This window comes from Pan troglodytes, chromosome 7 (assembly GCF_028858775.2).
Source record: "Pan troglodytes isolate AG18354 chromosome 7, NHGRI_mPanTro3-v2.0_pri, whole genome shotgun sequence".
In the NCBI taxonomy this organism is placed as follows: Eukaryota; Metazoa; Chordata; class Mammalia; order Primates; family Hominidae; genus Pan; species Pan troglodytes.
This window is the reverse complement of record NC_072405.2, coordinates 140,368,789-140,392,957: the sequence shown is the minus strand read 5'-3', so window position 1 is coordinate 140,392,957 and position 24,169 is coordinate 140,368,789. Positions and strand designations below refer to the sequence as shown.

The following is a 24,169-nucleotide window of genomic DNA, read 5'->3' as shown; positions in this document are numbered from 1 at the left end:
GTCAAGTGCCTCACTGGCAGCTCAGTTTGGAGAAGAGCACTATGTGTAGGCAAGATGTGCCTGTGTCAAATGCGGTTCATGTTAATTTAGCAAAAGTCAGTCTAGTAGATTTGGCAAACTTCTAAGAGAATAAACATCATACGTCATCACCACTGAAGTTGTGGGTCAATCATGGAATGACTTAAACCATATAAATTCCTTATCAGCAAAATACTTTGAAATAGTCCATGCTTAGAAATGAGAGGTGAGGAGGATGGGAGGAGGGAAAGGAGCAGAAAAGGTAACTATTGGGTACTTGGCCTAATACCTGGATGATAAAATAATACGTACAACAAACCCCTGTGACACATGTTTACCTACATAATAAACATCACATGTACCCCCAAACCTAAAAGTTTTTTTAAAAAAAAAAAAAAGAAAGAAAGAAATGAGAGCTGAGACCTGAGGCCAGCATGGTGCCTCACGCCTGTAATCCCACTTGAGGCTGACAGATCACTTGAGCTCAGGAGTTTAAGAGCAGCCTAGGCAACATGGAGAGACTGTCTCCACTAAAAATACCAAAAAAAAAAAATAATAATAACCAGGTGTGATGGTGTGCATCCATAGTCCCAGCTACTTGGGAGGCTGAGGTGGGAGGATCGCTTGAGCCTAGGAGGTTGAGACTGCAGTGATCTATGATCACCCCAGTGCACTCTAGCCTGGCCGACAAAGCGAGACCCTATCTCAAAAAAAAAACAAAAAGGAGAAAGAAAAAGAAAGAAATGAGAGGTAAATAGTGCTGTTTAACTTGCCTGACTGCAGTTAATACTCAGCTGAGTGTATGGGTTTTTTTTGTTTTGTTTTTTCAAGATTTGTATCTACTCTTGGTTGTATCTGTTGGTAAGATTGTTCAGAAACACTGGAGAAATCTAGATTTTGGGAGAATTAAAAAATAAAGTTAACCTTCTGTCACATTCAAATGTGAATAGTGTCTAAAAATTACTAAATTTTTCTTTTTCTTTTTTTTTTTTGTTTTTTGTTTGTTTGTTTGTTTGAGATGGAGTCTTGCTCTGTCACCCTGTTGCCCAGGCTGAAGTGCAATGGCGTGACTTTGGCTTACAGCAGCCTCCACCTGTCAGGCTCAAGTGATTCTCCTGCCTTAGCCTCCTGAGTAGCTGGGATTACAGGCATGCGCCGTCATGCTTAGCTAAGTTTTGTATTTTCAGTAGAGACGACGGGGTTTCGCCACGTTGGCCAGGCTGGTCTTGAACCCCAGGCCTCAGGTGATCCGCCTGCCTCAGCCTCCCAAAGTGCTGGGATTACAGGCCTGAGCCCCCACGCCTGGTCAGCTTAAAAATTATTAAATTTTTCAAAGGCAGTCCTTCTCTACTTAAGAAACCTGAAACCTCTTATTATGCATAATCAACTTAAGCTTGGGAAGTTCTTCCTTATTTCTGGCCCAAATCTTCTGCAATTGGAGTGTATTTCTTTTCATCTGAGCTAATGGAAAACAGCTGCCCAACCTTCCCAATAACAACCTTCATATACTTGAAGATGGTCATTAAGTCACCCCCTAGCTTTCCCTCCTCTGTACTAAGTAATGCCTCTAACTCATCTTCAGAGTTTCCATTTTCCACCCTTTCAATCATCTCTTCATCTCCCCAAGCTTTTCTGCATCCTTCTTTAAATGTGGTCTCCAAATTGGAACATAATATCGTAGCAAGAGTTGTTCTCACCATTAACTGGGTCACTGCCTTTTCAGGTGGTCATATGCCATTGTCATTTATATGAGAAAGTCAGCAATTTTATCAACATCCAAAAAGATGAGATGTAGAACTTACAGTTCTTTTTACAGTGAGCTAAGCCTGCTTCGTGGCTACAGATTCTGATTTTGGAGTCTGAGGCCTTTAGCAACCCAAACACTTCAGCTGTTTTCTTTTTTTTTTTTTTTTTTTCTTTTTTTGAGACGGAGTTTCACTCTTGTTGCCCAGGCTGGAGTGCAGTGGCGAGATCTCGGCTCAGTGCAGCCTCCGCCTCCCAAGTTCAAGTGATTCTCCTGCCTCAGCCTCCCGAGTAGCTGGGATTACAGGCACCCGACACCACACCCGGCTGATTTTGTATTTTTAGTAGAGACAGGGTTTCTCCATGTTGGTCAGGCGGATCTCGAACTCCCGACCTCAGGTGATCCACCCACCTCAGCCTTTCAAAGTGCTGGGATTACAGGCATGAGCCACCTCGTCTGGCTCTTCAGCTGTTTTCTAAGAAAAACTTGCAGGCCCTGCCTCCCCTTCTAGGTTTGGTGACAAGTTCTGGAGTACAGGAATCTTCCCAAGCACTGTTTCCTCTTTGGCAAAATTCTCTTGTACTTGACTTCTGGTTCCATTTCTAAATCAAAGGTACATGCATTGAACATGGAATCCCCTGGGGTCTCTCACTTCCTCCCCCAAAGCAGTTTGCTTTGGAATAGATACATATGGGACAAAGGGCATTGTTTTCTATGTCTAATCTCATTGAAATCATAGAGGGAGAAAGATCTTGAAAAATGGTCCAGAGAGCACAGGAAGATAAATAGAAATTGTTTAATCCCCATTATTTAGAAGGAGAGGTGGCAGTGTATCATTGAAGGTGTCTTGATTGTATGCCATCTCTGTTGTTTCAGGCTTACTGATGTGACTTGTCTCTAACTCCCTCCCCCTCTCTTTTCCCTGAAAATTTTAATTCCTCAGCTGGAGATGCACCTGGTACTAGGATTTTCAGAACCACAGCTCTCAATCGAAACAGGGATATAGGTCCAATTAAAGAGTTTCATTGCTTATTTCTCCAGGCTTCTCGTGTTCGAGCACAGCCCAGCCCAGGCACTCAAACATTTCATTCCTTGGTCAGCTTCTGCAGGAAGGAGGGATCCTAGTATCAGCCATTGTCCAGCATGTGACCTTGAACATGGGCAGGCAGGAGAGTGTTTTGACCAGTGTGAATACGTGGTGAGACTTCCTAAGTTAGCGTGACTATCTAGATACTATAGGGTCTGTTTTATATGTGTGACCAAGAGATTTGCTGATAAGTTATATGAAATCCTTATCAAATTTTCTCTCTCCCCAGATATTGGGGTTCATTAAGCCTTGCCTCACAGGTAGTAATTGTCATTGTACTTCTGAGAGAAGTAATGTAAATTTTGCATCACAACCAAAATTTGTTGAATCCATGGATACCTGGGAGATCAATTTGGGGATGATTGATTACCGGGGTCATTTTGAACGGATAAATGAAATATAGCTCAGCTACATTTCATAGTAAGATACAGCATTAAAAGTGCCAACTGTTGGTGCTTAGTTATGGGTAGGTTCCAGAAAGGTGCATTTCCATGGACCATGCCCACTGTTCATTGGAAGTGAGGTGGATTATTTTTTTATTCTCTTCTGAAAAATCACCAGAATATTTATGCACAGTTTAAAGACATTTAGTAGGACACCTAATTTTTTTTTCCATCTTTAATGAGATTCAGAATTCAACTGGGATAAATAAAACTTTACTAAACTTACCAGCTTATATTTGAGGGCAGAAACCTACAGATCTGTTGTCTTCTTGCAGCAAACTTGGAACAATGCTCAGATGTCTGTTTCTTCATTGCTGAAAATGTATTTTTGTACCACTGAGCAGGCCTTATGAACAGCATACCTGCCCTGCAGGGCACTGAACCTGCAGACAAGAGAGTGGAGCTGCATGTAACTTCTCCATTTTCTCTTTTTTTCCAGTCTAACAGGCAACCAGCCAAGTTGAACCTTCTCACCTGCCAAGTAAAACCTAATGCCGAAGACAAAAAATCTTTTGACCTGATATCACGTGAGTCCTTTTTCTCTCTCTGAGTTGGTTATTGTGGCTTCTGACACCTGCACATTTCCATTTTCCAGGTCAGCAGCTTTTCCAAGCAGGGCTCCTCACAGTTGGCATTGGAACAGTTTCTTGTTATTCCTGCATGTGCTGCTCTAGGAAGATGCCCCAGGTCTCTTAATTTCCACTGAGCCCACCTGCAGTTGACAAGGCATAGCAGTGTCAGATCCGACCAGCAATAGAATAGAATCTAGGATTTGTACATTGAACTAGACCAATGCTTGACTGTGAGTACACAGTTTTATCCCCTTGGAGAGATGTTTCTTAGTATATTCCCATTTCTGTCTTAGATCTACTGAATTATAGTTGTTGGTATGAGGCCCAGACATAGTTTAAAAAAAAAAAAAAGCCACTAGGTGATTGTAATGTGCACCTGTGGTTAAGAAGCACGGATGTAGACTTGGGAATGCAGATGTGCCACTATATCTGTACAACGAATTTGCCCAGAGTTATATCCCTGCAAAATCTAGCTCTTAAAGGAAAAATCATTTCCTTGCTTCCAAGCAGAACTGCCTTCAACCTCCGTGAATTGATGGCACTGCACCCTGTCACTCTTCTACTTCATGGTTCAGAGTTTGCTTTTCTCTTGTGATGAGAGAGCGTAATGAGCTACCCACCCCACAGCCTGTTATAGCCTGTGCCCTCATAGTGTGTAAAGAGTTGGGGGGAGATGTTCCTTTAGGCTGGCTACCTGTGCTTGTACTGATTCCTATGGGTGTGCTTACCGACCCACACTGTAGCTGAGAGGACTCCTCTTTGTAAAGAGAGGATGACAGTGCCAGTGAAGTGACTCTCGTGAATATCCTGAAATCCTGCAACACTAATCTTAAGTATCCTTCCTTCTCTATCACAGCCCAGCAAGGCAGACCCACAGCCAAAGTGGATGATCTATGTATAGAAGCACAGAAATATTTTCTTGCCCTTTGAAACCCTTCTGATGCAGTTGTGTGAATAGTCCTGACCCAAAAGATAGAGTCAGTCATGAGGCTCTTTAGGGGTAGTCGAAACTGTATTCTGCAGCATCTGTATGAAGTTTAGATTCCCTGTGATTTTCATGACCAAGAGATTTATTGAGTTATTGATGAGAAAGAAATAGGAAAATTTGGAATTATTTTATGACTTCAAAAAGCCAAAAACCCCTAGTTATGAGAGTCTGTAGGTTATTAATAATAGTTGGCAGTTATAGAGCATCTGTTACATGCCAGGTGCCTTATATACATTAGTACTAATCTTCATGAAAGCCCTATCAGTTTTCCATTTTACAGAAGAAAAAACTGAGACTCCAAGAGGTTCAGTGACCTACAGAAGGTCACACAGCAATAAAGCAGAGATTCAACCAAAGCTCTCAGGCTCTGCCACCCATGGCATGTTCTTTTTTGTTTTGTTTTGTTTTGGGGTTTTTGTTTGTTTGTTTGTTTTTGAGGCAGGGTCTTACTCTGTCACCCAGGCTGCAGTGCAGTGGTTCAGTTGCAGCTCACTGCAGCCTCAACCTCCTGGGCTCAAGTGATCCTCCTGCTTCACCCTCCCAAGTAGCTGGGACCACAGGTGCATGCCACCACATCTGGCTAATTTTTAATTTTTTTTGTAGAGGCAGGGTCTCTGTTGCTGAAGCTGGTCTCGAACTCCTAGGCTTAAGCAGTCCTCCTACCTCAACCTCCTAAAGTGTTAGGATTATAGCCATGAGCTGTAATATTAAGCATGGTGTGTTCTTTGACATACACATTGTCTCTCTCTCCAAGGGAGATGAAGGGTGTGATTGCCTAACCTAGAGTAGTCACACAGGAAGTGCTCAGGATATGTTAGTTTGACCTGAATATATTGAGAAAGAGCTTCCCTCATGTACACCCAGCCCAAAGTATCCAAGTTAGGTCACTCCTTCCCACTCCTTCCCTTACATGGATAGCAGAGATTGAGCCTTTCTTCCTGCAACCTGATTCAGCCAGAGAGCAGCCCCAGCATCTGGGGCATAGTATGTCTAGTGTTGGGGGTGTTGGGGCTACCCCATGGTTAAGTCTCAGAACAAATGGGGAACAGTAAATGAATCATTTCTGAAAAGGAGATTTTTAAAAAAGAAAAAGAAAACACAGTAACAATTGAATTGAAAATGAAACAGAAAATACTGAATTAGCTGGCACTCTCCAGTTTGTCATGGAAATCCATTTGGATCAAATAGGACCTTCCCCTCTCCTCACTGTTTATTCAAAAGCAGTGCCAGATGTATGCATGGTATTTGTGGTTATTTTATTGTATTCTTGTTGCACTTAAGAAGAATAATCTTGACAGAATGAATCATGTAGCTGTTTTATTGCCGTGTGACCTTGTGTAAGTCACTGAACCTCTTGGAGCCTCAGTTTTTTTTTTCTGTAAAATGAGAAACAGATAGAGCTTTTGTGAAGATGAGCAATAATATACACAAGGCACCTGGTACATAATGGCGTAAAACTAAAATAATATTAAAATTCTACTTTTACTGGTTTTCTTCCCAGGAACTTAAATCTGTGTTGTACCTGAAAGTACCCTGCTTTCTAAGGTTTCACTTATTTTTCTTTTTTTTTAATTTTAGATAATAGAACATATCACTTTCAGGCAGAAGATGAGCAGGATTATGTAGCGTAAGTAGTTTTGAAATAAAGGTGCGATGCCTTGGATTGAAAAAGCACCTCTCTGTTTACAATACACATCAACATTTTCTTTTCATTTGTAAGAACCTCGCCTGGTGGCTCCATGCTTCTTTCCCGCCTGTGGGCCATCACATGTTGCTCTTCTCTCTGTCTGTGGTTCTCCCTCTTGTCTACTCAATAAGCTCTGGTACCTCCTGCAAGATTCTGCTCAAGCCTCACCCTCTCTGGGGTTATAGCTCACTACTCTTTGCCCGTGGCCTCTTCATAACCTTCTGTGACCCTGTGGTGCATGTCTGCAGCCCTTAGAGACCAAGAGCTTTTCGAGGGCAAGGACCGTGCCTTATGCATCTTTTAATCACATCCCTTGCCCTCAGGAGGGGCCTTTGCTCAGTTTTTGGTGGCCAAACATATCAGCCAGCCTACCTGGGCACTTGACCATTATTGTAAGAGGAGCAGGTGAGCCAGGCCCTGAAGGAAGGAAACTGCCATGTGCCTTTCACTGGGGTGAACAGAGTCAATAAAAGGGAGCGTGATATAGTGGAAAGGAACAGGTTGGTATCACATACTCCTGGGTTGGAGTTTTGCACTCACCTGACCAGGTATGCAACCTTAGATAGTGCCTAGCCCCTTTTTTAAAATGCTAGCCCTGGTCCTGAGCTGTCTTTATTCCCTCTTCTTTCCTGTAGCCTGTCTAGACTGAAAAAGGCAGTGTGTGACTATTATAAATCTCAGCTGCTTGGAAGAGGGATGTTTTTGTTAAAATGGGCAATTATTGTTCACTTTTTTTTTTTTTTATTTCTAATGAGTACTTGGGGTAATTTGGACCGAGTTTTATAAACTGTCAAACTTCCTGTCCCATCAGTGGCACAGAATACATGCTATGTTCCTCTCTTATTTCTGGAGAGCCACAGAATTCTGCTCATACACTTTTTGCCTTATACTCACTTCTTTTCTCTCTCCCACTCGCTTACTTTTGTTATTGCTCACACACACAATCTTCTCTGGGGAATTTTACTCTTTTCCCATTTCAAAGGAGAAATGATAAAGGATCAGAAAGAGAAGAGAACATGGGTAGAAAAGATACAGAGGTGGGAGGAACAGGGTGGGGAAAGAAAACTGAGAGAGAAGGTAGAAAGACAAAGGAAAAGGATGAGAAAGGTCTAATTAGCTATTCATTATTTGAATATTTAATGAATGCCAGCTGTATGCCAAGACTATGCAAAGCCTTGAGAATACAACATTAAATTAGATGGAGCCCCTGCCCTGAAGGAACTGCATCTGTACTGCAGGAGGCTGTCGGTACGACATGGTGCAGGTGCTAAGTGTAAGGACAGAGGAGGCCATGTGCTGGAGGAATAGAGTCGGGGCACACACCCTCATGATTTCCTGGGGTTGTTGCTCAGAGACGACTTCCAAGAGGAAGGTAAGGCTGAGCTGGCTCATGAACGTAGGGGAAGGTTGTAAATACTCTATACTCCAGGCAGGAGGCTCTGATGGCACAGAAACAGGAGGATGGAATAGGAAGGAAGTGATTGATGACTTGGTGTTATGGGTATAGAGTTGGTAGACTGAAAGGTGACTAGAAGTCAATGAGGAGGAAGTCAGAGGCCTGGCCCTCCACCCACAGGTTCAGAGAGGTACTATTTATAATAAAAATGGGTAATAGTTATTGAGATGTTACGTGCTAAATGTACTTCATGTCTTATTAATCCTCACAACCCCAGAAAGTAGGGACTTTTGTCCCTAGTTTGCAAATGAGGAAACAGAGGCACAATGTGCCCATGGTAACAGTCCTAGTAAGCTAGTATTTGAACCCAGATAGAATTCCACAGTCACCTTGGAATATTGTTTCTCCTTCTCCGATTTCATTCTCTCCTCCTCATTTCCCTTTCTCAAAACCCTAAGTGAAACACAGGTGAGTAATTTGGGTGAGGCAGGGAACACAACCACTTTCTGTTTGTTCCCTTATGACTCAAACTCAGGTCTTCAATATTTTATTTACTCTTAGAACTTACAGGTAATTCAGTCGCAGTTTTGTTAAGAGATTGGTTTCCTGCCCGTGAGACTTAACATTTTTCAGTAAAAGAATTACATGGCCCATCCTGAAGTTGCGCATTTTGCACTTTGCAGTTTTGTTTTGTTTCTGAGACAAGGCCTCACTCTGTCACACATGCTGGAGTGCAGTGGCATGATTATAGCTCACTTGCAGCCTCAGTCCTCAGTCTCCCAGGCTCAGGTGATCCTCCTGTCGCAGCCTTGCAAGTAGCTAGTGCTACAAGCACGCATCACCACGCCCAGCTAATTTTCATTTCTTTTTTTTTTTTTTTTTTTTTTTTTCCAGTAGCCATGAGGTCTTGCTGTTGTTACCCAGGCTGGCCTCAAACTCCTGAGCTCAAGCCATCCTCCCACCTCGACCCCAGAAAGTGCTGGGATTATAGGCGTGAGCTATAGTGCCCAGCCTGCATTCTCTCTGGGTGCTGGTGGTGAGAGGGGAACTTTATTTTGAGTGCTGTAGGAGGTAATGGCAGTCCACAAAGAAAGCACATGCCTCAGAGGGAAGCCTTAGTTCTTCACTTACCTCCAGGTTACATAGAGGCAGTTTCACTGCATCATTGAGTTTATTTTTCATATGAAAGTGTTCGATGAAATTGAATGAAAAAATTTCTTCTGAGGAAAGTTCACAAAGAGCAGATGCATGTTAGACTCATTTGGCTTCTTGTCCAGGCTCTGCTGGCTAGTGGCTTTTTTATTTGTTTGTTTGTTTGTTTTCAGAGTCTCACTCTGTCGCCCAGGCTGGAGTGCAGTGGCGCGATCTCGGCTCACTGCAACCTGTGCCTCCCGGGTTCAAGCAATTCTGCTGCCTCAGCCTCGCGAGTACCTGGAACTACAGGCACGTGCCACCACGCCTGGCTAATTTTTTTGTATTTTTAGTAGAGATGGGGTTTCACCGTGTTAGCCAGGATGGTCTCGATCTCCTGACCTCGTGATTTGCCCGCCTTGGCCTCCCAAAGTGCTGGGCTTACAGGCGTGAGCGTGGCTTTTTTTTTTAAATGAGATCTGTGTTGCCCAGGCTGGACTTGAACTCCTAGGCTAGAGCGATCTTCCCGCTTCAGCCTCCCCAGTAGCTGGGACTACATACGTGCACTATGGTGGTTAGTGGCTTTTTAACCTTAGGCAGATCATCTGGCTTCAGTCTTCTCATCAGTAAGATGGGATTATATACCTCGATTGCAGGATTTTGAGAGGATAAGCTATGTAAAGCCCTTAGCACAGTGCCAAGTTATTTTTTATCTTATAAAACTCAAAGCAACGTTTAAAGTATTAAAATACAATTATGCATTCTTTATGTTTTGGAGTATGCTTGTTACTTGAAAATAATTTAAAAGTTAATGTCACAAATGATCACTGTGAGTCTTGGTCCTTTTGAAATTTAGCCATTTCATTCCACCAAATTTGAATTATTTTCTCTAGAAAATTATCCTTTAAATATACTTTTTCTGATTATCATGACAAACTTCTTTATTTATTTGTCATGAGCTCCTGAGTAAAGAGGCAAATGGAAGGAACTCTGAAAAAGTGAGTCAACAAAAGTGTTTTCTTATCCCCATCTGGTCTGACAGAATCCAGCCTAGAACCTTAGGCAAGTCATATAACCTCAGTTTCCTCATCTATAAAGTATTATAAACCCTAACTTAGAGGCATGTGAGAAGATTCTACAGGTTGAGTATCCCTTATTTGAAATGCTTGGGCCCACAACTTTTTTGGATTTCAAATTTGGGGTGTTCAATCTATATGTTAAAAATTGTAAGTATTTGGTACATAGTAGATACTGGCCAATATTAGCCAAATGCTAGAATGCCTGAGGAAAGCGAAATAGAGGCTTTGCAGTCAAGTGAAAAATCCAGTAACATCAGTGCCGCTGATAAAATGCAGTAATCAGTCCTGTTGAACCCAGGTTCTTGATTTGTTTTTAACAAAACAATTTCTAGTTTCTAACTTCAGACTGATATAAAAAATACTGTTTTAATCTTCTAAAAGGTATAAAATCCCCCCATTCCTTCTGCATATGAATTCCTAGACTGTTGGTTTTGAAATGTTCAGTTTTCTGCATCACAGAAGTTAAGGTGTGTATATGCGTTTCTCCCAACATACTGAAGGTGAGCGCCACCTAGAGTCAAAGGTGTGACTTGCATAGTTCACATACTCCAAAAACATAATTTGGTTTTTAATTCTTATGCTGTCACTATTGCTTATTCAAAGTCTTTTGTATAGTGCTTTGTTTCATATCCATTTCATTCAACGATATACAAAAAAATGAGAGACTCAGTTCTGAACCTCTGTATTGTCTGTTGAGAATAAACATTAGCTGTCTATATAGTAACAAAAAATTAACACTGGTTTGGAAATGTTTTTTATTTTCTTTTTAGAAAATAAATTTGGCTTTTTTCTCATTCATGAAAGTAATACAAGTTCATTATAGTTTTGAAAAATTATAGAAAGGCACAAAGTCGGGCAATTCCTCTATGAGTTGTTTTCTATAGAAAATCACTCAGAGACAACCACTATTGACATATTTGTGAAATTCCTTTTAGCCTTTATTACATACATGTATTTAAATTTGGGATTATATCATTATATTAGCCCGTTCTCACACTGCTATAAGGAAATACTGTAGACTGGGTAATTTATAAAGGAAAGAAATTTAATTGACTCACAGTTCCACATGGCTGGGGAGGCCTCAGGAGACTTACAATTATGGTGGAAGGGCAGCAAACATGTCTTTCTTCACATGGCAGCAGGAGAGAGAAGTGTGTGGAGCAAAGAGGGAAGAGCCCCTTATAAAACCATCAGATCTCAACTCACTCACTATTATGAGAACAGCATGGGGGAAACCGCCACCTTGATCCAATCACTTCCTACACGGGTCTCTCCCCAGACACGTGGGGATTATGGGGATTACAATTCAAGATGAGATTTGGGTGAGGACACAAATCCAAACCATATCAATCATATAATAGGTTTTTTTGTTGTTGATTTCACAAAACACTATATTATGAGCATTTATCCAGTGTCACCCAAAAATGATTTGAAAATGTACACTTTAATGCCTGCTTAACTGTTCTACTTTGTGGTTATTTCAGGCCTTGTTAATCAACTCTCTGTTGTTGGGTTTCTAGGTTATTTTAGTAGCAAAGGGTTATTTTGTTTGGGACATATGGTAGTCATACTGTATATAAGTAAATCTGCAGTCTTCATTTAATATTATAAATGTCATCATGTTTCCATGTTAATATGCCTTTTTCATAAGTATAAATTTTTATGGCTGCTAATGAAATATCCCTTCATTTTCACTGTTAAGTGTCCCCACTGACATGGACTTGCAGAAAATACATACCTTTTGCTAAACTCCTTTTCCTGGCTCCTCTCCATTTCTCATCATTTCTTTCTCATCCTTGCATTGGATGGGTCCCTCATTGAGTCCTCTCCATTCCAACATTCCCTTTATTCAATATGCCCACACGGAAATGCAGTCTCCTTGTATATTCGTTCAAGTCCTCAGTTATATTGATTTTTTACTTTTCTCATCTGCTCCTCTCCTGTCTCTCATTTTCCCCTATGTGTCATTTTCCATTCTTTAACTCTCACCTTCCTTCAAGTTTGATTTCTTTGTTTTTCCTCACTTTATTGCTATTTTGGAAGGGGGCTTCTCTTTTGGAATTACTTGACAAAAGTAGATTTTTTTTTTTGCAGTGGCAAAAAAAAAAAAGAAAAATGGCCATGCTCTTATAAAGGCTTTTTTCCTCTTATGTTTTTACCAACAGATGGATATCAGTATTGACAAATAGCAAAGAAGAGGCCCTAACCATGGCCTTCCGTGGAGAGCAGAGTGCGGGAGAGAACAGCCTGGAAGACCTGACAAAAGCCATTATTGAGGATGTCCAGCGGCTCCCAGGGAATGACATTTGCTGCGATTGTGGCTCATCAGGTTTTTGTCCCCATATTTGAACGAGCTTTTACAACATCCTTTCTCTTCCTGTAGAATATAAAACGATCTAGTTATTGAAAAACCTTAACCCCTATGGACACACTCACATACACACACAAAACACGTATTCCCAGCGTGATTTTTCCTACCGCTGAGCTGCTTTTACCTATGCTGTTTTCTCTACCTGGAAAGCCCCCTCTTGCTCTCCTAGGTGTCACTGCCAAAATACTACCTTTCCTTATAAGGTCCAGGTATATAAGCACCATGGACATTATGGAGAGAGTAGGGGGCATGGAGTCCACATTTTGTATCACTGTCCACCACTCCCAGCCTGGACAATCTCACACTGAGTCCCTTTAGTATTCTGATTCGTAGTTTACTTATCCTAAAAAATGGGTCAGTAAACCTCTTGCTATGGCACGGTGGCTCACGCCTGTAATCCCAGCACTTTGGGAGGCTGAGGCGGGCGGATCACTTGAGGTCAGGAGTTCGAGACTAGCCTGGCCAACATGGTGAAACCCCACCTCTATTAAAAATACAAAAACTAGCTGGGCGAGGTGGCGGGCACCTGTAATCCCAGCTACTTGGGAGGATAAGGCAGAAGAATCATTTGAACCCAGAAGGCAGAGGTTGCAGTGAGCCAAGATTGCACCATTGCACTCTAGCCTGGGCAACAGAGCGAGACTGTCTCAAAAAAAAGAAAAAAGAAATGGTGCATGTGAAATCAACTGACATGTGGTACATGATTTTCCTTCCTTCCTACTCAGCCACACCTTCCCTCACCTCTGTATCACATTGAAGTCGCCTTCTCCCAAACTTTTATTTTCAAATAGCACTATATTACCAGTGTATTGGCAACAGCTAACACTGAGTGTTCCCACTGTACTGAGAATCATGCTAGGTGTTTTGCTTATCTCAGTGAATCCTTGCAGAACCCCTGTGAGCAAGATCCCAATATTCTCATTTTACAGATGAGGAAACTGGGACTCAGGTTGAATGACTTGCATAAGGTCACACAGCTAGTAGGAGTCAGAACAAGGGTGCAAACCTGGTATTCTTAAGCACTGTGATATACTTTTTTGCTGTTTTACTTGTGAAACTGGATTTTCTACACAAGAAGCCATAAGCACCTCAGAGAGAAGTCTCAGATTTTCTGCCATTATTGTGTACATGTATGATAGTGACACACGTAGTGTCAGGAAATGGCAAGCAGGTAGTAAAATCTCAAGCATTGACCAGTCAGGAAGAAGCTTGACCCAGAGAGAGAAACCTGAAGATTTGGCTAACATGGAAGTAATAGTTCCCATTGTTCTAGGGCCATTGGAGGTTGTAGAAAAAAGGCCTTAGGTCACTGAAAGAAACATTTGGTGTTCAATATTTACAGCTGTCTTATTACTAAGAAGTGCTCATGGGGAGGCCATGACCAAGAACTGTTGAGGTTAATGTTAGTTGCAACTTGGAGGTTAATGATGGCTATAGAATCCACTCCCCTGTGAGCAGTACTTAATAGACCTTCAGTCCATCACTGTCAGAGGTGATCGTGGCAGTGAGGGAACATCTCTCACAGGCCTAGAGGTGTTGCATAGGGTCTCTTAAGGAAAGCCTTTCTCACTTTTTCACAAGGATAAAGTGCTTAATTTTGTTTTCAGTTCAGTATCAAAGGGAAACTTTTATGATAGCCCCTAGGCTAAACCTCAAGAGTCCATTTCTTCCATTTAAGTCTTTCCTTCATAGTTCTTAACAATTTGTACTACTGTTTTAGCTTCCTCTGTAGTTGGCACACTAAAATTAGATGTCTTTTTTGTTTCATTGTCTTCAACATTCTTTCCACAGAACCCACCTGGCTTTCAACCAACTTGGGTATTTTGACCTGTATAGAATGTTCTGGCATCCATAGGGAAATGGGGGTTCATATTTCTCGCATTCAGTCTTTGGAACTAGACAAATTAGGAACTTCTGAACTCTTGGTAAGTAGTGACCTGTGCTTGGGAAGAATGATATTATTGTCATGAGTAATTTTAATGTATTGTTTTGGATTTTTTTTGTATATCTGCTGAGTACAAAGAATTATAATTCCTGAATTTTGTGAGTTTGCGTAGACGTTTAAAATGTAACTTTTGTGGTGTGTAATGCTGACTTTCTATTTCCTGTTTGAAAAAAGGATGAATCATACATGTCTATAAGTAGCTCAGTGAAATTGGCTCTTTTCTTTTGGGATGGTCTTCTTCAAAACTACATTTTTCTTTATGAATTAGTTTTCATATAACTCATGGAAATAGCAGTTAAACTCAAATGTTCACATTACCTCATGGCTTCTGTTGTAAATAATGACTAAAGAGTTTATCTCAATTTTTTTTTATTATTTCTAAGTTTGTAAAAGTACACATGAATTACAAGTGGCTTGTTAACTATTGTCATAAAACCAACTACTCTCGAACCCATAACTTCTTTAGGTAGTAAGGGAAGAAATTGTGAGAAGTTGTGGTGCTTAGCTTCTTAATCCAAAAAAGGGGTTATGTACACTTAAACTTGTTTTCCTTTAACCTCTGCCCTTCCCATCATGAGTCACCCAGATTTGGAGTTGTCATCAGGTCCAAATTGCTCCCCGAGATATACCAAAATACAGAAGGGGAGCCTACTTGGCATCCCCCAAGTAGGATGCCTACTGGACAAATGCCCTATTTTGCATAATTTTAACACCTGGTGCTCTGTGAGAGAGTCTTTGTACTAAGAGTGAAATTTTTAAAATAAAGTATGACTTCTCAGACAGGAGGCTCACCCTTGAGCAGAACCTGAATGAACCTGGGCTCAAAAAAAAGCTGAAAGTCTGGCTTATCATTAGCCTTAACCAAAAAGGGCAGTTAGTGACCCAGCCAGCAGCCCTGGTCATCTGAGCGTTCACTAAGCAATCGTGATCTGTCTTGTGTTCTATGCACAATACAAGACATTCCTTCTAATTTAGAATGTAGGAAGTTACCATGTTGATACTCGGCTCCCCAGTTCACTTCAGGATTGTAGAGAAAAGACACAGACCTATTACCTGTAACACATTCTTTAGTGCAGAAATGATGTCCCTCATCTCCTTGACCTGTATTAATGAAACCCAGTTTGACAACAAGAAAGAGGAAAGTCCAAATCCTAAACGTTTGCCATGCAATAAACCCAAGATTTTTTCCCTCAAAGACATGGTTGCATGTATGTTTCTTAAACTTTGTATCCCAAAATTACATAAAATGATTAGAGGCCCTTCAGAACAAATTTTCTTAGAATGCTCTTGAACCCAGAAGCAAAATGGTTCCTGGGTCCTCTGCTGCCTGCAGCATCTTAATCTGTATCCAGATATAAAGTAATCCTATGTCCTTTTCTGTCCTGGGAGTAAATTTGTTCAATATAAAAAGGGAACATGATGGTGGTTGATAAGCTATTGCTTGTTATTAAAAGTTTAACCTAGACTCACATATGGAGCCTGCTCTCTGTAATCTCATATAGTTTATGTGTGTGTAGAAGCAGATTCTGTTCTAGCATTTATCACATATTTGTAGACATGATTGATTTCCTTGTCAATGGCCCCACTAGACTATGAGCATCTATGGAGAGGGAACATAGTTTACCCATCTCTGTATTTCCAGCACTTAGTTTGGTGCTTGGCACGTAGTAGATGCTCAGTAAATATTTGTAGACCAGATGGACGGTGGTTTGTATTCTAAGTCAAATGAGGGAAAATACATGTTCATAAATCTCAAAAACAAATAATAGGAGACTTTTAACTAGTAGCAAAGAGTTTGCTATATTGTGGTTTGTTTGTTTTTTCTGTTACAGCTGGCCAAGAATGTAGGAAACAATAGTTTTAATGATATTATGGAAGCAAATTTACCCAGCCCCTCACCAAAACCCACCCCTTCAAGTGATATGTAAGTATTTCTGATATATTGAACTTTTTTAAACCATTCTATAATTGTTTTTCTACCCTTCCAAAAAACTTTTTTTTTTTGGCTGGGTGCAGTGGCTCACGCCTGTAATCCCAGCACTTTGGGAGGCTGAGGCAAACGGATCACGAGGTCAGGAGATCAAGACCATCCTGGCTAACACGGTGAAACCCGTCTCTATTAAAAATTTTTTAAAAATTAGCCGGGCGTGGTGGCAGGCACTTTGTAGTCCCAGCTACTCGGGAGGCTGAGGCAGGAGAATGGCATGAACCCGGGAGGCGGAGCTTGCAGTGAGCCAAGATCGCACCCCTGCACTCCAGCCTGGGCAACAGTGCGAGACCCCATCTCAAAAATAAAAAAAAGTCTTTAGTTTTTTACAGTGTTTGTTTGTTTGTTTGTTTTCCAGAGCAAACCCCATTGTCAGGGGAAAGCAGAACAAAGAAAAGTATTTAGAAATGTATTTCCGGGATGCACAGATTCTTTTCACCCTCACCTTCCCCTAGGTTGTTGCAGCTGAGCACCTGCTCTGTGAAGCACAGGTTGTCATGGGGGCAGTTCTCTCAAAAACATGGCATATTGTGATGAGTAAGAGACATTCAAAGACAATGGGAGATTCCTGTTAGCCTGGCAAAAATCCAAATGCTTAAAAACCCACTCAGCAAGACTGTGGGGAAACTGACATTCTGTCTCATAATATTGCCAGTGGGAGTACAAAATGGTACACTATGAAAAACAAATTAACCATATTTACCAAAATTATAAATGTACTTACCCTTTGACTCAGCAGTCCCACTCCTGGGAATTTATTCCTATTCTGTAATGCAAAAAGATTAGGAACAAAACAAGTATCCATCTGTAGGCATCTGATGAAATACTCTATGGTAGAGCCACACAACAGAACACTATGCAGATGGAAAAAAAAAAGCACAAATTACACTGAAAAGGCTTTTCAAAAGTTAATTTGATCGTAAAACTACCATGAACAAATAAGACCTAAGTTTTACTTTACCAGCTTGATAACAGCAAGTGCTCAAGCACATACACAGTGCACTCTTGTCCACACCAGCATTTTTTAAATGTTTGCATGACCCAAACCTTGAAGGCACAGCTGCCAGATGAATGTCATAACAACATGGATTTTTATGTCCTGTTTCTCATGTGGGAAGCAGCATCAGCGCCACCTGGTCAGCTTTGTGCCTCATCTAGTCATTTGGCCTCTTTAAGACTTTCACCTTCAAAATGTCTGTGATTCTCCAATATCTCTAATGTAGTGGTTAGGGTCATAGATTTTGAAGCCAGACTGCTGGAGTTCATATCATAGCTCTGCCACTTCCTAAACTATGTGACCTTGGACAAGTAACTTTAATTGTCTGTGCCTTAATTGTCTCATCCAGAGCATATATCTACCTCATAGGGTTGTGGTGACAATTAAGGGGCTTGAATAAAAAGTGCTTGGAGCAGCATTTGGTCTATAGTTAGTGCTGTATAAGTATCTGTTATTATTATTATTGGTCTGTAGTAAGTGCTGTATAAGTATTTACTACTACTACTATTATTACTTCCTTGTTTGGCCAGTGACCCAGAAGCATAAAGTGAACCTCTTGTAACATGCAGTTTGATCACTCATTTAGTTGTTGATCAAATCCTTATGAGGCAGCTTCCCTACTTCAGCCAGTCTTGTAGGTGCTGAAGATACAGTAGCAAACAAGACAGAGTTTCTGTCCTGCTTACATTCTGAGGAGATGAAAACACAGGGAATTAAAAAGTCAGTCATACAATTACACATTGTATTAGGTGTTATGAAGAAATTACAACAAGAGGAGGTGTTGAAGTGTGTGGGGAATGGGGAGAGGGTATTTTTTTCAAGTTGAAGGTGGGGAAAGTGCAGAATTGAGGGGCACGAAGGCCCCCTCCCTGGGGGAAGCAGCCAGGCAGCTGGAACAGGTCATATGGGTGCCCCAAGGGGCAGTAAGGCATATTTGAGCTATGTCATGAAGGAAGATGTGGCGGGAGAGAGCTGAGCAAGAGGGAGATGCAGGGGAATGCTGGGCAAGATAGAGGTGGAGCCAGATCGTGTAGGTTATGGACTGCCTGGGGATTTGATTGTAAGTGTGATTGAGAGGTTTTAAACAGGAGTGGCATGATCTGAGTTATTTTCTAAATTGATCGTATGTTCTTTTTTTTTTTTTTTTTTTTTTTTGAGATGGAATTTCACTCTCATTGCCTAGGCTGGAGTGCAGTGATGCGATCTTGACTCACTGCAACCTCCACCTCCCGGGTTCAAGTGATTCTCCTGTCGCAGCCTCCTGAGTAGCTGGGATTACAGGCATGCGCCACTATGCCCGACTAGTTTTTTGTATTTTCAGTAGAGAAGGAGTTTTCTCCATGTTGATCAGGCTGGTCTCAAACTCCCGACCTCAGGTGATTCACCCACCTCGGCCTCCCAGTGTGCTGGGATTACAGGCATGAGCCACTGCACCCAGCCTCTTAAACTGATCATATGATATTGGTTCTCAACCAAGGGTGACTTTGCCCCCAGAGGATACTTGGCAATGTCTGGAGATACTCAGTTGTCATGACTTGGACAGGTGCTACTGTCACCCAGTGGGTAGAGGTCAGGGATGGTGCTAAACATCCTACAATGCACAGGACAGCTGTCAAGAGAAAAGAATGTACCCAGCCCCAAATGTCAGTAGGGCTGAGGTTGAGAAACCCAGCTGTAGCTGACATGTGAAGGACAGACTTGCGGGGAGTGTGGCGGGGCCTGGGTGCCTATGAAAACAGACAGAGGAGAAGCTGTTAGAATAGATCCACTGAACGCTGAAGGTAAACTGGACAAAGGTGGTAGCAATGAAGATAATGAAATGTGGTTGACTTCCCAATATATTTTGAAGGGAGAGCCAACAGGATTTGCTGATCAGTTTTAATATGAGATGTTTAAGACTCAGTCAAGATGACACCCAAGGTTTTACATCTAGGTAAATAGATAGTAGCATTAACAAAAACGGAGCAGATAAAGAAAGGACTGGGTTTAAGGGGACAGAGGAGAAAAGTTGTCTTTCTCAGCCATAGGACTAGAACTCTAGTGTCCAGATTTCCAGACAAATCTATTTTCCACTCTCCCTATTACTCCATTGTCAGAAAACGTTACATTGCCAGGGGACCATGGGCTGAGTGCCCATAAAAAGTTGAAGGCATTGTGCCTAGTAAGAGGCCAGATACTTCCTATGGCCACAGAATTAGAGACCTAGGGGTAGAGGTGATTTTCAAGGTGATCATGTGATACCTGAGCACCCTCTGCATCATTGCTTCCAAATAATTGCGTGGCATCTGCATGATATTTCCAGTGACAGGAAGCCACCTGCAGACATTCCTGAAACGCAGATGAACGCATGGAAACAGTAATCTAAGATCTACCTCCCCGCAACTTTGCATCTTTAAGCCTAGTTCTGGCCTCCCGGATAATAATGGGAAGGAAGCTTTCAAATGAACCCCTAACATGTGCATCCCTCTTTGTTCCTTACCCATAATCTTGCTTCCTTGGAAGGCAGCTATGATTACTAATATTTTACAGGTAAGGAAACTGAGATTCAGTGAGAACTTGATTTACCCAGGGTCACATAATTAGCACGTGGTCTCAGACTTGAATCAAGCAATTTAATTTTTAAGTCTGCTGCTCCATCCATCAACACAGTAGCTGCCTTGCACACTTTATATAAGACACATGCAGCAGAGACCTCAGAAGCCAGGCTTGGGCCGTTCTTTTGGTTACTGGAAGTCCTCTAATTCATCAGGCTCTTGCCATCCTAAAAGGACTTTGACCTAAGCATAAGGGACACCTTATGCTTATGAGCATAAGATTTTGGTTACTTAGTAGAATCAGTTGGTCTTTTCTCAACTGCACAGGGTTGAGAAAAGACCAGAGGCTGTGTGCCATCATCAACCAGCTCAACTGTTTTTACTGCCAACCCAAAATGAAAGAAAAAGGTACCAGCACAGTGTTAAACTGTGTTGCCTGACTGTGGGCTGTTGGAAACAGTAGCAGCTTCCACAGGTGGAATGCATGTTTTTGAGCAAGAAAGTTTATGTCCTTTGTGTTAGAGCCCTCTCAGAAGGAAGAAAACACTTCTTAGGCACTGTACATCCTTTAATTCAAAATATACCAATGTCTTATCCCCATTTTCAGATTTAAAAAAAAAAAACTGAAGCTCATGACGATTAAGCAGTTTACTATGGTCACACAGCTGGGGTGCTGTAGAACTAAAAGATTTAATCCAAAGTTCATTTACTGTCTTTATTAATTAGCTCATGTAACTGGGAAATTCAAGGGGTGGATTCAGGTACAGCTGGATCCAGGCTGTCAGACAGCATCACATGGACCCTAGCTCTCTTTCCTTGACTCCTACCTCTCCTTTCCTCTGAGCTGACTTCCATTTTAGTCTTTCCCCAGAGGTGGCCAAGGCGACCATTGGGCCACTTAGGTCATTTACTCACCCCTGTGGCTGGGAGGTGAGCTCAGTCCCACCAGAAACACTTGAACTGAAGTAGAGAAGGCAATTCCTCAAGAAAAGGAAAAAGTACTACACCCTTTCAGACTTTGGGCATGTTATCCATGTGGTCTCCTGCTCCCATACTGAACCTGTGCAGGAAAGACAGCTCATCTTCACCCCTTTGGAGCTCAATGCCTGGCCTGGGGGAGTTGCTTCAGTGACAGCCTTTCTGAGCCTTAGTTTCCTCACCTATAAAATAGAGAGTTATGGCCGGGTACAGGCCGGCTCACACCTGTAATCCCAACTCTTTGGGAGGCCAAGGCAGGAGAATTGCTTGAGCTCAGGAGTTCAAGACCAGCCTGGGCAACATAGCGAGACCCGATCCTTTTAAAAATTTTACAAAATAAATAAAAAATAGAGAGTTATATCAGATGACTAAAATCCTTTCCCTGAAGCTCTGAAAACTTTTAATTGGTCTTTCAGAATGTGTTTAACTTCTTAAATTTTTTAATTTCTTCATATGCTTATATATCAGAGTTTGAAGTATTTATAAATAGTTGATTTCTCATGCTGTTGGTCAAGGTGAAAAAGAAATCTGTGATTTATGTGCCCGTTTACTTTGTAACTATATCTATTACTCGTATATATTAGTAAACATATATTATTTTCTTTATTCTGTCTCTGTTGGAGTAATTTGGTCTAAAACCTGGTTTATTTGAATGGTGAAAAGAAGCGTATCTTAATTAAAATAACTTCTCAAAGAGAAATGTTTGTCAGAAAAATGTAAACCTTTCCTAGCACTTGGAAAATAAAAATTCTTTATTTTGTTCTGTTTTAGGACTGTACGAAAAGAATATATCACTGCAAAGTATGTAGATCATAGGTTTTCAAGGAAGACCTGTTCAACTTCATCAGCTAAACTAAATGAATTGCTTGAGGCCATCAAATCCAGGGATTTACTTGCACTAATTCAAGTCTATGCAGAGGGGGTAGAGCTAATGGAACCACTGCTGGAACCTGGGCAGGTAAGGCCTCACCAAAATCATTGGATAAAAAGTAATGCGGAAAATCAGTTTAAAAGGTGACTTATTTTAACATTATACCATATAATGAGATTCTTATACGTTAGGTGGCCATGTCTAAATCAAGAGAATATGAGAGTGAAAAGGTGTGCTCCTTATAATTACTTGGGGGCAACTGATATATATGAAGCCTCCCTTGGCAGAGCATATTATTGACTTACTTATACTTTTCCTTCCCTTTTTAGGAGCTTGGGGAGACAGCCCTTCACCTTGCCGTCCGAACTGCAGATCAGACATCTCTCCATTTGGTTGACTTCCTTGTACAAAACTGGTATCGTTTTTGTTTTCTCTGTTGAATTACCTGAATATGCCTTATAAATTAACACAAACCAGTCCTATCAGTGGCCTAGATCGGGAATTGGCAAGCTTTTTCTGTGTCATGCTAGATATAAAAATTATTTTTGGCTTTGCAGGCATGAAGTCTCTCTGTCAGAGCTATTCACTTCTGCCATGGTAGTGTGAAAGCAGCCACAGACAATGTGTAAACAAGCAAGTGTGGCTGTATTCCAATGAAACTTTATTATTTTGTTTATAAAAACAGACAGTGAACCAGATATGGCCTACAGGCTGTAGTTTGCCATCCCTTGGCCTTTATAAATGTAAAATTATGTCTGTATCCAAAAATCTGCTGCACAGATTGGACACATTTGCTAACCGTTAGGAGAGGTTAAAAGAGAGAAGACTTAACAGCACAGGTCAACCATATTTGTGAGTTTTCGTTGTTCCTAAATTTAATATAAGACAGCAGCAATGTGTGTGGCTGGATCAATAGCTCATTCAAGTTTGGGATATACTGATGGAAGTATAAGAGTGAATATAGGAAGTTTGGACTTGCTGGATTCTTTATGCTTTATCTGTTCTGTAAGCAACAGATGATGAGGAGGAACTAGAGCTCATCTAAAGAAGAAGATCAAAATAGTGAGGGGATTTGAACCCATATAGGAAAAATGGTACATAGACACAAGCCAAATTGTATAAAAGTCCAGGTTTCTTCCTCAGAGACAATATAGCATAGTGGCTCAAAACATTGGCTCCAGAGATAGATTACCTGTGTTCAAATATCCCTGCTTCACCATCCCTATCTTGAAAATCTTGAAAGCAAGCACTTCAGCCTCTCTGCGCTTCAGGGTTTTTTATCTGTAAAAGCGGTTATTATTAGTATTTACCCCATCATATAGTTGTAAAGATTCAATGAACTAATACATGTAAATGTTAAGAAACAGTGTCTGTCCCGTAGGACCTGGCACTCTAAATAAATGCTGCCTGTTATCACTGTATTGCTTATAAATCTAGGTTAGAAACATCATAATTTTCTCTATTATAATAATTAGGTCTCAAATTTGACTCAGTTGTCAGCACAAAAATAAGTGGCTAATCTATAGTTTTAAGTTATAAAGTCAGTCATTTTTTTCTAATCATCATCTAATTTTTCAGTGGGAACCTGGATAAGCAGACGGCCCTGGGAAACACAGTTCTACACTACTGTAGTATGTACAGTAAACCTGAGTGTTTGAAGCTTTTGCTCAGGAGCAAGCCCACTGTGGATATAGGTAAGAGTGTGTCTAGTGTCTTCATGACTGTAGTAAGCGTGTGTTGCATGGTACATTGTAATTTGATTATTGTTCCTTGCCTTCTTAAGGTGTTTCCTAGATAATTATGCAAATTAATTTTTTTCCTATTTCAGTTAACCAGGCTGGAGAAACTGCCCTAGACATAGCAAAGAGACTAAAAGCTACCCAGTGTGAAGATCTGGTAAGCAAAAATGGACGTGGGAGATTTATTAGACATTGGCTGCCTTAAAAGTGTCATTCTGAGAAGCTAGAATTGAATATTAAAAATGCAGATTCATTTTTTTTTAACACTGGCTAAAGAAAATCAGATGAGCAATGTGCTACATTAGAAAAAGTGGTAAAATGATAAATTTGTCATCCACATGTTTTTGGAATGCAGTTAAAGGAGGTGAAAGGCATTACACAAGTATTATTACCAGATCGACTTGTGGATTGAGGTCATGCTTTTTATTTCCCAGACCATTAGACTTTCTCTGCAGCTTAATAGTAAAGAATTATTTGAGAAGCTGCTCCAAAAATTGGGCAAGTAAAGCTCAGAGAGTAGTGGTCTTCAAAATGTTAACACACTGTTCTCCCAGCCCCTCCCCTTCCTGTGCACATTCACCTCTTTTGACCCTACTAGTTCT

At 41.0% G+C, this 24,169-nt stretch overlaps 1 protein-coding gene across 13 annotated transcripts in view; it reads left to right on the top strand.

Moving 5' to 3' along the window:
- ASAP1 (ArfGAP with SH3 domain, ankyrin repeat and PH domain 1) overlaps positions 1 to 24,169 on the top strand; it is a 391,937-nt gene that overhangs the window by 303,462 nt on the left and 64,306 nt on the right. For all 13 annotated transcript variants that reach the window (XM_063817373.1, XM_054657023.2, XM_009455915.5 and 10 more), the window contains 9 exons: positions 3,732 to 3,819; positions 6,431 to 6,479; positions 12,311 to 12,474; positions 14,308 to 14,441; positions 16,294 to 16,385; positions 21,729 to 21,915; positions 22,158 to 22,243; positions 23,407 to 23,522; positions 23,657 to 23,724. In XM_063817373.1, coding sequence (XP_063673443.1) covers positions 3,732 to 3,819; positions 6,431 to 6,479; positions 12,311 to 12,474; positions 14,308 to 14,441; positions 16,294 to 16,385; positions 21,729 to 21,915; positions 22,158 to 22,243; positions 23,407 to 23,522; positions 23,657 to 23,724 — 984 coding nt within the window. The remainder of the gene's footprint in view (positions 1 to 3,731; positions 3,820 to 6,430; positions 6,480 to 12,310; positions 12,475 to 14,307; positions 14,442 to 16,293; positions 16,386 to 21,728; positions 21,916 to 22,157; positions 22,244 to 23,406; positions 23,523 to 23,656; positions 23,725 to 24,169) is intronic.